The sequence below is a fragment of the Desmodus rotundus genome, chromosome 2 (assembly GCF_022682495.2).
Source record: "Desmodus rotundus isolate HL8 chromosome 2, HLdesRot8A.1, whole genome shotgun sequence".
Classification (NCBI taxonomy): domain Eukaryota; kingdom Metazoa; phylum Chordata; class Mammalia; order Chiroptera; family Phyllostomidae; genus Desmodus; species Desmodus rotundus.
In genome coordinates this window covers 197,731,134-197,747,277 of record NC_071388.1, presented here as the reverse complement: position 1 = coordinate 197,747,277, position 16,144 = coordinate 197,731,134, and the positions used below count along the sequence as shown (strand labels likewise).

The window sequence follows — 16,144 nt, the reverse complement described above, 5'->3', positions numbered from 1 at the left end:
AGAAACTGTTATCTAAGATGGTACACTTTCTTGTAAAGAAATGTTGAAAGATTTCTCTAGTCACAGAAAAACATGAAGGACTAAAAAAGTGTCTTAAATAACAGATGATAATGTATTTTACAGTTTCAGGTAAGTGTTGATAGGTCACAGTGAATTTCATAAGCAAATTTCTTAGGTTAGAACTTGTAGTATTCACTTGGTCGTGCCTGTGTCCGCTAGATGCCGCCCTGGTTGAGGTTCGGGGACTGCTCCACATCAGACTCCTTTCTTTGTCTTTGCACATGTTCACAAGCCCTGCTTTGAGCTGCAAAGCTGACGTAAAAGGCCTAAATCAGGAAATGAATTTTATTTCAAAATCAGAAGGAAATCCGCCTCCCCTACCATTCTGACCATTTGAAAAAAAGAAAATGTGCATGTAATTTGTAGTTTCCTTTTCTCTTGCTGAACATTTCCGGGGAGCTTAGTGTAGTTTTGAGTGTTCAGGTAAGTTTCACTTATTGATGTAGGGCAAAAACCAAAATAAAGACATCCAAAACAAGCTACTTCTTTTTCTCCCCTCAACTCAATTCCAGCCCTATATTCCTAAAGTTTTAGAGTACTTACAGTAGTGGGAGTTCCTCCCATTATAAGGAGGTGGGGTAAGGAGACGCAGGCTCTCCCACGGTCACTTCCGCGGATATTTGTAATTCACAGATATTAACATCAGAAGGGACTTTATAGGTCTAGTTCAGCACCTTGATTTTTCTGATTCAACGATCATTTGTTCGACAGCATTTCTGATGCATGTGTTGCATGTCAGGCACAGTATCAGTGAAGAGGCCTGATGCCAAGATGCCGAGAGAGGGTGATGAGTACCTGACGGTTTACCCGGACAGCAGGAAAACCAAGGCCAGAAACCCGGCCTTCTCTGTAGTGTCATACTGTGTACGCTAGGCTTGTAATGCCACCTCATTCATATATGTACACAAATGTACGTAGCAGTTGTGAGCACTGATGACTTCATGTAAAATGAAATATAAAAAGATAGCTTTGGGAAACGTATATTATTTTTTTAAATGTTATTAAGTGGCACAGAATTTGACTTTGTAATTAGCCCCAGGCATCGCAGGGGAGCCCATGGTAGTCTCTGCCTCCTGGCGCGTAGCTGCCGTGCAGAGTTGGTTCTGTGCTGAGGGCTTGGTCCGCCATCCCATCACTCAGCAGGCCCTGTACGGAGGCCTTCCTGGCTCACACAGCAGGTAACTTAGGTAACTTGGCCCACTCCACACATCCAGTCGGCTGTGAGCCAGGGTCTTGGCCCAGGTCTGTCCGCACCCAGGGCCTGTGACTCAACTGTCCCACCAGGAGTGCCACTCTGTCCAGCTGTCCAAAGTCTCTTCACCACATCCTTTACCACCAGGGGAAAGGGTGGGGTGCTACAGAGCTTTAGGTTTATAACTGCAGTTTTCCTATAGATTTTCATCATTAAAGGCATTTATGAAGTTACATACTTTCAAAGCAAAACTAAACTTCTCTGAGCTTTTTATCTACTTTGCACAAGAGTATCAGCCCTTCTCCTAAAACCCAGCCATTGACTTCCCAGGTATAAGCAGGTCACATCTCATCATTAAGAGTTTTGCTGTCTGTATACTTGTTATCATGTTTTCTTTTAAACTACCTTTTAAAACTAAATATCTGCTCTAGCCTTATTGTAAGGATAATATTTATAAAAAGTGTGGGCTTCATTTACTTGTAATATTTTTGTAACACTTTAAAATAAACACACAAATATTAACATTTAGGAAATATTCCTTCCTGTACACTAGCTACTGTCAGTTCAGGATACCTTGATTTACACTGCCTATTATTTCTATCCCTGATCGTCCATTGCAGTGGTCAAGTACGGGTCACTCGGATGCCACCTAGCTGCCTCACCATGTGTCTGTGGAGCCTTTTTCTTTTATTCAGACAGTACGAGTTCTTTGTGAGAGTAGATTGCATCACGTAACTTGCATTTCCTAATTAATTGAGCACATTATATCTAAATCTTGTTGTAAAAACTCATCAGTGGGAAACATGGTTGTTCCTAGCCTGCTGGCCCCCATTTTCCACCCCTGCCCCGTGGTAGATCAGGCCGCATTTTCTACTGTGCCTGGGTGTGGCCTCAGGATCCTTCCTGAGAGAGCGCCGCAGTGAGAACTGGCATTGGCAGAAAAGGAACCAAACCCGCGCTTGTTTTCTAAGTGAATCACAGGCCGCTAGCCCTTCAAGATCGTGTTGTAGAACTGTGCGGTGAGCCGTATCACGGAGCACTGGGAAATGATACATGATCTGATGGTGTGCTAGTTTTATGTTAAGTTTTAACGCTGTTTCAAAGTTAGCGTTAATATATGTGATAATTCATTATTTTTAGTAATGATTTATTCATCGTCATTGTTAATAGTTTTTGATCACTTAATTTGTGCCAAGCATTTTATTTGCATCATCTCTTCTCATTTATTATTAGATTTGCTATATCTAATAGTTTTATTTTCATAACTTCTGCCTACCATTCTGGTTTTTTAAGGGTGAGCATCTTTGTTTTTGATGGATGAGTGCTTAGAAGTTTATTTATTACCTGGAGCTTTATCAAGCGCATATGCAGGGAAGTTAAATGGCCACTTGAATTCGGCTGTCAGTCCTGCCGTTCTGCCATTAGTCAGTACGGATTTAGCAGAGCACAGTGGTAGTCAAAACAGAAAGCCGCGGGGACTCCAGGGAGGGAGAGAGTTCTGACTAGAGTCATGAGGGATACTGTTATGGAAGAGGTGGATGCGAGGTCGTTTAAGTGCAGCCCTGGGGGATGGTAGCAAGTTGTCAGGAGGGTGTTTCAGTTAAAGGTAGGTGAAAGAGTACGGTTCCGGTACGGTTCCGGAACGGTGAGGGAATCGTGGGAGGGTAGATGGGTAGGGCAGATGGGAGGCCAGCTTAGGAAGAGCCCGAGTGCGTATTACACCCCCATCTCTGTGTGTATGTTCACTTCAGCTCTCTGTCAGGGCTGCTGTTACTGTTAAATTGCACCTGCTGTGGGACTGAGTTATTTGATAAATGTTTATTCTTAGCTTACTCTTAACTCACTGATTTGAATAGAGAATCTACATTGCTATGCACTGTTCAGTTGACCTGTGACACTGAATACTTTATGAAATTTGGTCATCACTTTTCCATATTGAACTGTTTTGTATGTATCGTATTTCTTAGTGCTCCAAGGAAGACATTGCTGATAAACTTGGTTTGGATATCTCTGCAACACAGGCAGTCCATATAAGTAACCCTAAAACGGCTGAATTTCAGGTAAGAATTTTCAGTAGATAAACATTTCGGTAAAGATAAATGAGGCAGTCCATAAGTTATGAACAGTCTCCTCACATGGCAAAATATTAGAGCTTTTTAAAAATCTCTTCTTGGAAAAGTTTGTAAGTTCTTACTTTACTGACAAAAATTCTTAAAAGTTTAAAATCTTTTCTTGATTAACTTTAGAGCTAGTTCTTACTTGCTATATATGTTGTGTAGCCCAGTCTTGTCTGAACTTTCCATTTTATAATCGATTTGTTAATATTCTTCAGATTTCATCTTTCTCACCTATTTATAATAGATGAATAAGCACCTGTTCCCAGTGTTTCCCTTAAGTCGTTCACTTTAAAATTAGTTGTGACATCAGTTCTTGACTCTGCCGCCTGTGTCTTCCACTGTGGTTGTCTGGTTTATTGGCAGGTCCGTGAGGAGTTTAGGGGTAGTTAAAGGAGGGCGGTGCTACGTTAGTAGTAAACGTTAAATGATCTGTGTTATAGGCTAGGGCATGAACTATAAAGAGCATTTCAAGGTTATACTGTATCTTTGCTTATTGGTGACTTCACCTCTCTTTCGTTCTAATAAGCTCTCATTGTTTTTCTTGCATATGCACTTTTGTATGATATTTTTTAAACCCAGGCTTTAGAGAAAATCATGCCTTCTAGCATCAAGGGAATCTTGGAAGGAAATGTTTTCCATGAAGTTAATGCTATTATAATATCTGAACGCTGAGATAGCTTCTTTTGACCTTAGTTTTTACTTATGTTAAAGGGGGCTGGATTAGTTCAAAAAATTCTAAAAGTTCTAAATATGTGTAGCTCTAATTTAAAAATCTGAATTTTATCCGTAGAACTACCTATTAATGTGGCACATAGAACTAGACTCATTAAAGAACTAATTGGTAACATGCATCAAATACATGAATTCTTTCTCTATACACAATGTCAGAACTTTGAGGAATCCTCACACTGGTACGGAAGGGTTTTGATACTGAGCTTGTATGTTTTGCTCTCTGAGGTCCATTAGCTTTTCTACTACTTTTAGAAGTGCCCATGGTGTTCTCTTTAATACGAGGTTTTTTAAGTTCATCTGGTTAGGGTGGTATTTCAGTAAATCTTAATGGATTTTTATTTAAGTTTATTGAAAATTTTTCTTTCCCTCCCAGTATTACTTATCAAATCTGATAGTTTTCTTAAGATGTCCTAATGTATTTTTTAGGGTTCACATCCTGTCTTAATCTTCTCTGTAAGTGGAAGGAAAACAAATCAGGAACACATTAAATATCACTATAAATAACTGTGGCTTTGCACACCTAGGAATCAATATTTCTGCATAAAATGCATTAGAGATGAAAGTGATTCTATCTTTTAGGTTTGACAGATTCTATATTTTATTCTTGCTTTACCAATAGATATGCTATTCTGATAGTAGGTATGTTAGAGAATGAATAAAAGAAATGCTACTTAGTCAAAATATATAAAATTTTACTATAATTATTACAAACAAAATTGCTAAATATTTCCACATCCCCCCTAAATTAGCAATAATCTTCCTTAATATCCTTAAATATCCAATCATTGTTCAAGTTTTCCCAATTGGCTCCATTTTTTTAGTTTGATTTGGGACTCAAACAAAGTTGTACATCAAAGTTGATTAGTGTGCTTCTTAAGTCTCTTTTACAGGTTGTCTTTACTTTTAATAAAATAAATGTTTAATTAAGTGTGAAAAAAATGATGGATATTTAAGCATTGCATTTTCCAGAAGTGTCTTCTTGTGAAGCCATGGGTCTTTTGCCTTTGTCTTTAACCAAGTATACTAGTTCTCCACCCCCGTTTCATATCTGTGGTTTTGCTTTCCTTGGTTTCAGTAACTTGCAGTCAACCCAGTCTGGAAATAGTGAATGTAAAATTCCAGAAATCAACAGTACAATCATTTTAAATTGCAGCTGTCCTGAGTAGTGTGATGAAACCTTGCCCCCCGTCCCTCTCCGTCCCATCTGGGACATGAATTACCCTTTTGTCCAGCACCTCCATACTGTTACGTACTACCTGCCACTTAGCGGCCAACTCGATTACCAGATTGGCTGTCGCGTTTTCAGGTAACCCTTATACTGCATAATGGCCTCAAAAGCACGAGAGCGATGATGCTGGCAATTCACATATTCCTAGGTGACACCATAAACTTTATCATAGGTATATATACAGGTACTGCCTGTATATATTACAGATAGTACTAATATATTACATATTTACATATATTAGTACACATATATTACATATATTAGTACTATCTGTGGTCTCAGACACCCACTGAGGCTCTTGGGCATATATCCCTTGATGAGAAGGGGGAAGTACTGTATGTTTGGTTCCAATTTGGTCAGTGCAATTTCCTGTCTTTTCCTGTAGGTGGCGCGCACTACCCTTCTTCCTGGCCTCCTCAAGACCATAGCAGCGAATCGGAAGATGCCTCTTCCTCTGAAACTGTTTGAAATCTCTGACATCGTAGTAAAAGATTCTAGCAGAGGTAAGAAACCACCTTTGGTTTGTATACCTAAAGCATTTTTTATTATGGAAATTTCAACTGTATACAAAAGTAGAGAAAATAGTATAATTACCCTCACGACTCCAACACCCAGCTTCAACAATTATCAAAACCTGGCTAGGCTTCTTCCATTTACACTCAGCCCACTTCCCCATATTACTGTAATGTAACTCCTAGGCATAACATTGCATCAGCAAATACTCTAGTATCTCTTTCTCAAAGATAAGGCCTGTCATTTTTGTCTTTTCTAAATAACCCACATAATAGTATCACACCTTACTATCATTAGACATTTACCTAGCATTTCGGTTTTCACAATTGTTTCATAAATTTAATTTTCACAATCAATTTGAATCCAAGCAAGGTCCAGATATTTGGTTACTCTCTCTCTTATTTCTTTTACTAGAAAGCAAGTTTTAGCACAGAATTTAGTAACATTTTGGGAGAGCCCTGTTGAAACCTCAGCTTGAAAAGCACTGGGGTGTTTCTGTTTTCCGTGTATGATGCGGCGTTTGTGCGTGTCATGTCAGGCACTGGATTTCTGCCCTTCTGGGTGGCAGCAGCAGCGACTGTCACCTCCACTGGTGTCCTGATGACTGTGTTTTGCCTGTTGGTGACTGTGAATGTTTTTTACCTGTTTTTGTCTCTTTTGAGTATGATCTGGACTTGTTAGGAGAGCAAGTTGTTTGGTTCAGCATTTGGAGTGTAGTGGTCATTTAATTAATGTGTATTTAGTGAGTGCTTACACCTGATTGCTGAGGAAGCCTGTCTTAGCTTCCCGTGTACCGTTCAGACTTCTCTGTGTCTGCAAACGCACCTGTGTCTGCCCGTCTCGAGCTGCATACGAGGTCCTCTCTCGGTGAGCAGTCCTCTCAAATGACCGAATTGCCGGCAGTATTTCCTTGGTTCCCAGGAATTAACAGTTCAAGTCCCAGCAGTGTTTACTCAGCGAGTCTTATGCCAGACTACAGAATTCCGAGTGTGTTCTTGTGAGTCAGTTAACAAAAGCAGAGGCCTTTTTCTCAACCTCTGTACGTGGACCGTCCACAGCAACTGTCAGCCAGCGCTGGGTTCCACCTGCTCCCCAGTATGCAGCCTGCTTTCTGTCAACAGCATCACCTTGCATTTATATGCTGCCTTTTACTTTTCAGAAAAAGTTTTTTAAACATACTTTTTCACTTTTGATTGTTAAACTGTGTCTTTGAGGTAGATGGTACAAAAAACACTCTCCCCTTTGAATATATAGGAAAATTAAGACAGAAAAATGGTCATTTTCCTAAGCCTTCATAAATATTGGCCTTAGAACTAGGGTTAGAATTTTGATCTTCGTGCTTATATGCTTGAGGATAAAAGTTCATTTTCATGTCAGTCTATAGAGAATTTCCTCTGGGTGGTAAGTCTTTTGTAACAGAAATCTGAAAATTTTCAGTGCCAGCTAAAAATAGTTATGAGGGGTCTTGTGCCTCATCCTCCATTGGTACAGCTAACTATGAATTTAATCTAATTCTAATGTCGAGTTTTTCTGTTAACTTTGACTTGTTTTCTTTCATCTTACTTCTCTGAGTTTTATGTTGTTTTGATCCTTGGTGATGCAAACATATTTATAAATAGAGAGTTAGGTTAGTTATACTAGATTTCCTGAAAAGTTTTGGAATACTGATTTAGCAGCAGGCCTCTTCCCTAACTGCAAGCGCTCCTTGCAGGGCTGCATGGGGGTGGGGTAGGGGGCACAAGCAGGCCACTGGGAGTCGAGAGGGCGAGGAGCAGGCTGTGGTCCCCAGAACTGCCACAAGGAGGGTGTCGCTGCTGGCTCGGAGCACTTCGGAGCACTCCGGAGCACTTACAGTACGGCAGTCCTGGATAGAGGTGCCGTTACTGTTGTTTTCCCCTCTGTATTCCTTGGAAAGGCCTAGACACAGCCTCCACTCTGCCCAAGGCCCAGGCTCAGAGATAACCTCCCCCACTGAGAGAGCCAGCCTGCGGTGCTAGTGCCGCAGGCATTGCTGATGATGAACCTGTGCACACTTTTTAACTCGAAGGTTTGCCTTCTGCTGCCCTGATTCCATCAGGAAGGATAGTTCTCAGGTCTGCAGCAGACCTCTTCTGTTCCTCCTTTCAGTTGTGATTATTCTGCTCTGCCTTCCCCGTCCAGCCATTCGCATCTGATAATTACTTTCGCCTGTTGTCTTGCACCGTTTGAGTTTACTCTCTTTCTTTAAAAGTTTCTATCACTGGGATTTGAGGAATGAGAGGAGGTAAATCTGCTCTGTAAGTTTACCGTCTTGAAATCATAGGTTTGCTTTAATTTATTTGGAGTATGTTTCCTCTTCAGCTAGTCCTGGATTTTATTTCATAACAAAAGTAGCTTTTCTGATGGATTATTTTAAATATGTGCATGTGGACTCCCTACTTGTCGTCTGGTGTACATAGAGACTGCTAGACGAGGCAGCCCAGCGGTTCCGAAGGGAGACTGCAGCCAGCGCGCCAGGCTTCAGTCGTGGTTCTGCCACTCACCAGCTGCTTAACTTTGGGCAATTTATTTAGTCTCTCTGTGCCTGAGTTTCCTCATCTGTACCATGGGGATAATAACAGCACTTATTTCGTTAGATGAAAAGTTCCAGCTACAAAACAGGCACTATTTGGTGTCTGCTTTTACTGGTAGGGTAGCAGCAACCCCACATGTCAGGTACCGAGGATCCTGGTGTGGCAGTTTTCTGTGAGAGTGACTTGAAAACCTTTGCTGGCTATTCAAGGATCAATCCCCCCTTGCTGAGACACTTGGGCTCATTTTTGTCCTAACCTTTGCTTAATTGGTTTCTCTTCTGTTGTGGACTATTTTTTTTTTTTTAAGGATAAGAAAACCAAAATGTACTAATGTGGGAATTTACTTAAGAAAAACAGGAATGTTGTTTTTTTCAGTAATTCATCACCCACTTCTTTTTAATGAAATGAGCACATACGTTTTTACTGCCTTTCAAAGCAGTAAGCATTTCTCTGTTGGATTTACATTAGTCATTTCCTCCTAAATAATAAACGTTTTTGAAGGAAAAAATCTAGTCCAAGAAAAGTGAAATGATAAAGAGGGTTTCCAGTTAATATGAAAGTGTCCAAAATTTTCCTTAGATAGGGCAAACCCAAGCTACTGATTCAGAAGGGGGAGAAATTGCCCTGGCTGGTGTAGCTCAGTGGATTGAGCACAGGCCTGCAAACCAAAAGGTTGCTGGTTCGATTCCCAGTCAGGGCACATGCCTGGGATGCAGGCCAGGTCCCCAGTAGGGGGTGCACAAGAGGCAACCACACATTGATAATTTCACTCCCTCTCTTTCTCCCTCCCTTCCCTCTGTCTATAAAAATAAATAAAGTCTTTTAAAAATTTTTTAAAAAGGAGGGAGAAATATGTGGCAAGAGTGAGCAATGCAGTCTCATTCATGGCCCAAAGTACTTTTGAGTTCCTGTTTTTTTTTTGTTTTGGTGTGTCTGTTTATGCTAAGGGCTGCTTAGAATGTAAGAGGCAGAGTAGATAGGGAACAGACTTTTCTGGATAGATGGATAGTGTGCAAGGTGCCCTGATAGCACAGGCACGGCAGTGACCAGTGCCACTAACTTGCTTTGTAAGGTTTGGGGAACACCCGGCACCACCAGCCTCCCGCCAGTGCTGTTCAGGCGAGCATGTCTTCCACAATGGAGATGAACAAAGGTCTGTCCTGGGTTTCAGTGCTCCTCCCACCAATACACCTGAGCACGTTCCTGTAAGAGTCAGCAAGAGACTACCAGACCCACTGTCGTGCTCGGCCTCATTGGACGGTTTCCTGTGCTAGGGTGGACTTTTTTGACTGACGGTCCATGCTGGGGTGCTCTCGGCCTGGCCGCCCAGTTAGTGACCAAGTCTGGCATGCTGCTCAAGTATCAAGTCTTCCACTGTGACTCAGACACGTTCCAATTCTTTGAGGGTGAGCCAGCAACTGCATTTACAGAGTTTTAAGATCCAAAGTTGCTGCAGTATTTTTTAAAAAGTAGTCATGACTCGGGACTGAGTTGATTGATCTCTTTCGTTGGGCACAGTGGCATGCGTCTTGTGTTGTGGGGTAAATTTTCGGCTTTATAACGGGAAAGTCAGTATAGCCAACACTGACACTAACAAATCAGGCTGCTGTGCGAGTTATTGATGGGTTCCAGTTGTTAATCCCTTTGTTTTTTCTGTTCGATGTCAAGGATAACTAAACTATAAACAAAATAGTAAAAAATGACTTTAGAGGAGCAGTGGACCTAATTGTGATTTGCTAATCTTTATGCAACCCTATTTTGTGAAGTCCGGCATTCTGGCTTTTTATTAAATGCAGTCTGAATTCTGCCATCACAGTTTATTTCGTGACGGTTACTGAAGCCGCCAGCATGCCTGGAAGCTCACTGAAAAGGCAGGAGAAAATGCATCGTGGGGTTGAGTTTAAGTTTAAAGGGAGCCACAGTCTAAGAAAGATGACTTAGTTGGCTTTGTAAAGTACAGAGGGTGATGTAGATTTAGCACAAAAGAGCCATTCTGTTGTCAGCTGGCGTATAGCTGTGGAGAACCCTGATAATCAAATTGCCATGCACCTTAGTTTCAACTACTGCATTCAAAGAATTTGGGGGGTTAGTAATTATTCTAGTAGGTGGAATAGGTTAAAGACCTCTGATCACTCACAGGGCTGCAGCTCCCTCCCTGGCCTCAGCAAGCTCGCCTGCTGCAACCGTTCGCTTCTTGCCCAGAGCATTCCCTTCCCCAGAGCGTTGCTGTAGTCCTGGTGCAAGTCTGTCTTCCTCTGCTTCCCAGGTCCCTCTTTAAATAGTTCCTGAAACTTCTCATTCTCACCGAAGCTGATTTTCTAATCAGGAATGATCTACTTCTTACCTTGGCTAATTTGGCTATGGAGCTCCAGAATTTATTTTTCCAACTTTAGTTGTAATATATTCAAGATTCTTTTATTCCTTTCTCTTCTCTGGGCCACTGTAGCTGCTGGGAACATAACTAATTCGCTATTCTTTTATGATTTGGTTTGTTCTTTCAGTTTGCTCTTGGTTTGGACCATTCATGTACCTGTCTTACATTGTAACCTACTGAAATAAAGGGTTCAGATCTTTATAGTTTTTCCTATAACTCTTTGATGGATAAAGAACTCAGTAAGAGTGTTTTCATTGTGACCTTGTGAGATACTTCAGCTCTGAGAAGTTGTCCATTAATTCTGCAGCCATCAAGTCATGGGAGATCACCTAGCATCCACATGTGCAATGTGGTTTTTGAAGAGCTTATGTCATCAGTGTGGATTAATTTAATTTTACTTCATATTTTTGGCATGTAGGATTTCCAATTAATAATTCAAAAAATATGGGTGTAAGGAACATTGACATTAACAATATTTGAAGTAGCATCATTCGCACATGTGATGGCATCGTAACTGTGTCAATAACATCATTTTAATACAGAAAGTTATTTTAGTGTGTTTGGTTCCACACAGTTAGATCTGCTAATGTGAGTATAATGTGATCTGTCATGCGTTGCGTATTATATTTTTTAATAGATAAAAATCCATTCCAGGTTTGTGTTAACTAAATAAAAGCCAACCCGCAAGAATACAACTTTGTCCTTCATGTATTGAGAAGGTCATAGATTTTTCTTCACATTTGTTTTTTGGCTTTTGGCATTATATAAAAAAGAAGAAAAAATCTGTATTTTGGTGCTATAATATAGATTCGTTTTAAGGAAAAATACTCTTTTTATTATGTTTGTTTTTAAAATTGAGAATATATGTGTAGTATCCTTAAGAACTTCCATGAATATTTATTTCTAACTTACAAATAATTCTATTCCCTTGATATTTAAAAAATATATACATATTCAACTTCTCCATAGTCCTACTTTTAGAATTCGTTGCCAGACATTTTCCACTCACATGCAGCCATGTTTCACGTTTCTTTAAAAAAAAGGTCTGGATACATGCTTTTTTGAGTTGACACCAGTGAAATTATGCTTTACTGTCCATCTTTTTTCTACGAACACATTCTGTTCACCGCATCCTTTTTAACAACTGCATAATATTCCATTCTATGGATGTACTATAATTTATTTACTCAGACTGTTGTTGAATATTTAGATTGCTACCAAGGTTTTGCTAAAATGTGTCTGTTACAATGAATATCCTTATACTTTTATACAAATATATATTTTTAGAAATAGAATTGTTTGGTCTGTAGATCTGCACGTTAAAGGTTTACTATCTTGTCAAATTTTATTCCAGGAAGGATTTTTTTACAAATTTGTAGTCCTACCAGGAATGTATAAAGGTTCCTGTTTTCCTATATTAGATATAACTTTTTAAATTAAATTTATTGGAATGACATGGTTAATAAGATTATTAGATATTAGTTTTTAAGGTGTATGTCTTCAGGGAATTCTTGTAGCTTTCATGAATCACTTAATACTAATCTGGAAGTTTTCAGGAGATAATGTTTAAGCTTCAGTCTCTTGAGGACCAATGTCAAAGAAATTTATTGGAGGGAATAGACTGGAAATCAGGATGCTTTATTTTCTGAGTATGGCCAGACTGTTAATCTCGAGCCCAATGCCAACCACTGGTTACCCTGGAAGCCTTTTTGGTTTTCCAGTAGGCTTTTTTCTGTAGGCATCTCTATTTGGGCTTCTGGGCGAACGTGAGAATAGAAATGGAAAGGTTGAAGACTCTGCCCTTTTCCAGTCTGTGCCGTATGATAATATAACCTAACACCTCTAATTTGCTCTTAATCATTGGTACTTTAGTGAAAGAGGTCTACACCGAGGAGGACCCTATTCTAAAAATTGGAGTTGTATGCAGTAGTCATCTAGTAAGGGACGACATCTACCACTCGTTTCCTTTATCTCTTGTGAAAAATCATCGTTCGGCAGGTTCTTTCAGCGCACAGGAGCATGGCCAGCTGCCCCTCTTCTGGGGGGTTAGATCAGCCTCCCCAGGCAGTGCTTTGAAGTCCGTGCAGTACATGGGTAATTCAGGCCGACGCACGGGGCAGGCCCACTTCCAGAGCGGACTGTGTGATGGCGTGACACGGCGGTCTGTCACCGAGCTATAAAGGACTGAGTCATTGCCAACAAACCCTCATTTGGGCATGAAATTTAAATAGTTCTCGTTTTGTGGAGTGCAGTCAGTGAACTTTGTGATTCAACACAGTTCTTTAGTGCAAAACACTAGGAAATGGGAACTTCACTACGCCTAGCCGTTTCTCCAGGGGGGAATGGGAGGAACTGAGTATGTGGTGGTTTTTCTCTTTTTCAATTCAGCTGCAGTAAAGGGACTATCTCAGCAAGCTGTGAGGAACTAGTGTAGAGGGAGTGGTAGCTCTCGGGAAATGTGGAAAATCAGCCAGGCAGTGGTGGCAGTTGGGAGGGGCCACCTAAGTAATGAGTTTAATCTAATTCTTATGGTGGGTTTAGTACAAAGCCCTAAAAGTCAGTGACCTTTCTTAAAAATATTGCAAAATTGAATCTAAAAATTAAAAATTTATAGCTCATTATTGTGTGTGTGTGATGTATATGCTATAAACATACCGAAACCTTTCTTGGAGTGTAGTTTTTTTAAAGTCCTGTATTTCTATTGTAATTTTATTCTGATCATTATAATCACTTAATTTTTTTTGAAATTGTGAGTTTTAAACCAGATGTTATTCCTCTTATCAGAAAGATAAGTTTTACGTAATTTGGAAATCAGCAAAGAAGTGTCCCAAGGCAAAGGTTACCAAAGCAAAGGTTACCCAAACAAAGCTTCCAGTTTATTTGCGAAGTTCCCCGAGTGGCGGCATTACTGCCGGGCTGTTCTCTCACAGCACTAGTGGAACAACAAAGTAGTTTCAGTTCGTGTCTGCGTGTTAATGTGGAAGCATGTGACACCAACAAATGGGTACCACATGGCAGAGATGCCCAGGAGCACTCGGTATTATGAAAGGGGCAATTTAGTTCTGTTTCATTTCATTTTTTTTCCTTCAGGGAGGGAGAGGGGAGGACAGGGCAAGAGGGAGAAGGGGAAAGATTGTTCCTACAGAGGAATCAGGCCCCTCATATTAGTTTATGCATGTGGTTGGCTTACTGAGGTTTTATGCCTGCTTGATTTTAATATCAATCTCTATTCTTCCACCTTCCATTAAAGCTTTTAGATGCCAAAATTCTTCATCCTTGCAAATGGAAACAATGGAGAGTGACGGCGATGCAGTACTCACTTTTCTACATCAGCTGACTCTTGTGCTGACTTGGAATGTGGCCTGTGGTCTGGCCTTGGCCGTGTTAAAGAGTTATTTGTGTGTGCCTACCTCCCTTTCCAGGCCTTACTCGCTTATGCAGAAAATGATTGCTGAAGCGTTGTTCGGGCAGGCCCTGTGCTGGCTTGCCCGTTACCCTCTGGGGGTACCTAGAGAGGAGTGCCTGAACATAGCAGCTCCTGCGAAAGGTCACGTGGCAAGAACAGTGATTTTGCCACGAGTGGTCCGTCAGCGTTCGACTTAGAAAACACTTTCCATGAGTGACAATGTTGTTGGTGGCTAGACACTTCAGTTAACTGACTTCTAAAAAGAATTTACTCCAGTAACTGGAATTCTTAGAACACTCAAACATCAGCTTATCATGTCAAAAACATTTCGAGAATGGAATCTTTGACTATATTAGGTAGTTATATAGCCACATATAAGTTTGCCCTTAAATTATTTGTTGTCATCTAAATCCCTGGGAGAGTTAGAGATTTCCACTGGATAGTGGAAAGAGCATGAGTTTTAGAGTCGGATGATTCTGGTCAAATCCTGGTTTTAAAACTTATTAGCTGTGTAATTAATTACAGGTAGCTCCAGCTAGTTGGCTTGACTTTGTGCAAAATCTTTCTGAGCTTTTGTTTCTCCATTTTATGTTCCCCATTCTATTTTATAGGGGTAATGAAACCCAGCTTACATGATTTTCTTGAGAATTCAGTAGGATTCTAGATACATTGATTGGTAGATACTGAGTACCTGGCACATGGTAAATAGTTAACATTGATTTCTCTTTTCCTTTTACCCCATTTATGTGCTCACTTTTATATTACTTTAGTAGAGTACAGTATCTTAAAATAACATTTTATTTCATTATCTGGAAGGTAAGGCATTCAGTATTTTGTGTCAATTATGCAATGGGAATTGTTATCAAAAACTTTCGAGACTGAAAGTTTTTCTGAAAGAAAGGGTTTATTGAGCCATATGCTAGCCAGAGAAAGGACCAGGTCCCAGAGCATATGGTCCGAGCCACCCACAGCAGGGGACACAGAGAAGACAAACGTGCCTGCCTTCCTGGGGTTGATGGGGCTCTTTTTTTTTTTTTTTTTTTAAGATTTTATTTATTTATATTAGAGGGGAAGGGAGGGAGAGAAAGGAGAGGGAGAGAAACATTAGTATATGGTTGCCTCTTGCATGCCCCCTACTGGGGACCTGACCTGGCCCACAGCCCAGGCACGTGCCCTGACTGTCAATTGAACCAGCAACCCTTTGGTTCAAAGGCTGGCGTTCAATCCACTGAGCCACACCAGCCAGGGCTTGGGGCTCTTTTACACAATGAGTTTAGAGAAGAAAGATGCAAGTTGTTTTGGATGAATTTACATTGGCTGTAGGTAAGAGGGCGCTGGAAAAGGAGAATGGGGTCAGTTCTGGGATAGATGCATGGTCCACAAGGAAGTACATGATGCTTTTGGATTGGTTGTGGGCACCGATTTGGAAAGGTCATGTGTGACCAGTATGCAGTGCCTTCTGGTGGTTGGCCATTCTCTCGAGGTAATTGAGGAGATGGCCACCTGAAAGTTGATGCAGTTTCGGCGTCCACTCAGGAACGTACGGAGGCATTAGTTGGTTTTGGCCCTTTTGCTGTTAACTGATGAATCCTTCTTGTCTCTTCCTTGCACCCTGCAGCCTGATGTGATTTAATTCAGGACATCTCAGAATTTTTCCTTCTCAAAATAAATCGGTGGAAAAACTTGGGCTCAATACATGCTAATATAAAGCTGCTTTTTATTTTTAGTTTGTTCCCTAATAGACATTAGTTCTTTCTTTGGTCCTAATTTGAAAAGTGATATGAAACCAACACTCATTCAGTATTTGTGTTAGAGCCGTGGCCTCCTCCAGAATTTATTAAGCGGCCACAGTGTATATACCCATTATAAAGCAAATGATCAGATTGAATTTGAGACTACCTCTATATGTAGTGTACTTCTTTTTTAAAAAAATAATTTTATTATGGGTTTAAATTTTTGTAACCATCACT

The 16,144-nt window shown here is 40.5% G+C and overlaps 1 protein-coding gene across 1 annotated transcript in view; it reads left to right on the top strand.

Annotated features, from left to right (window-relative positions):
- Window positions 1-16,144, top strand: part of FARSB (phenylalanyl-tRNA synthetase subunit beta) — a 53,545-nt gene that overhangs the window by 16,812 nt on the left and 20,589 nt on the right. Inside the window, exons 14-15 of the mRNA XM_024563891.3 lie at window positions 3,220-3,312; window positions 5,715-5,832. Of these exons, the coding sequence (XP_024419659.2) occupies window positions 3,220-3,312; window positions 5,715-5,832 (211 nt within the window). The remainder of the gene's footprint in view (window positions 1-3,219; window positions 3,313-5,714; window positions 5,833-16,144) is intronic.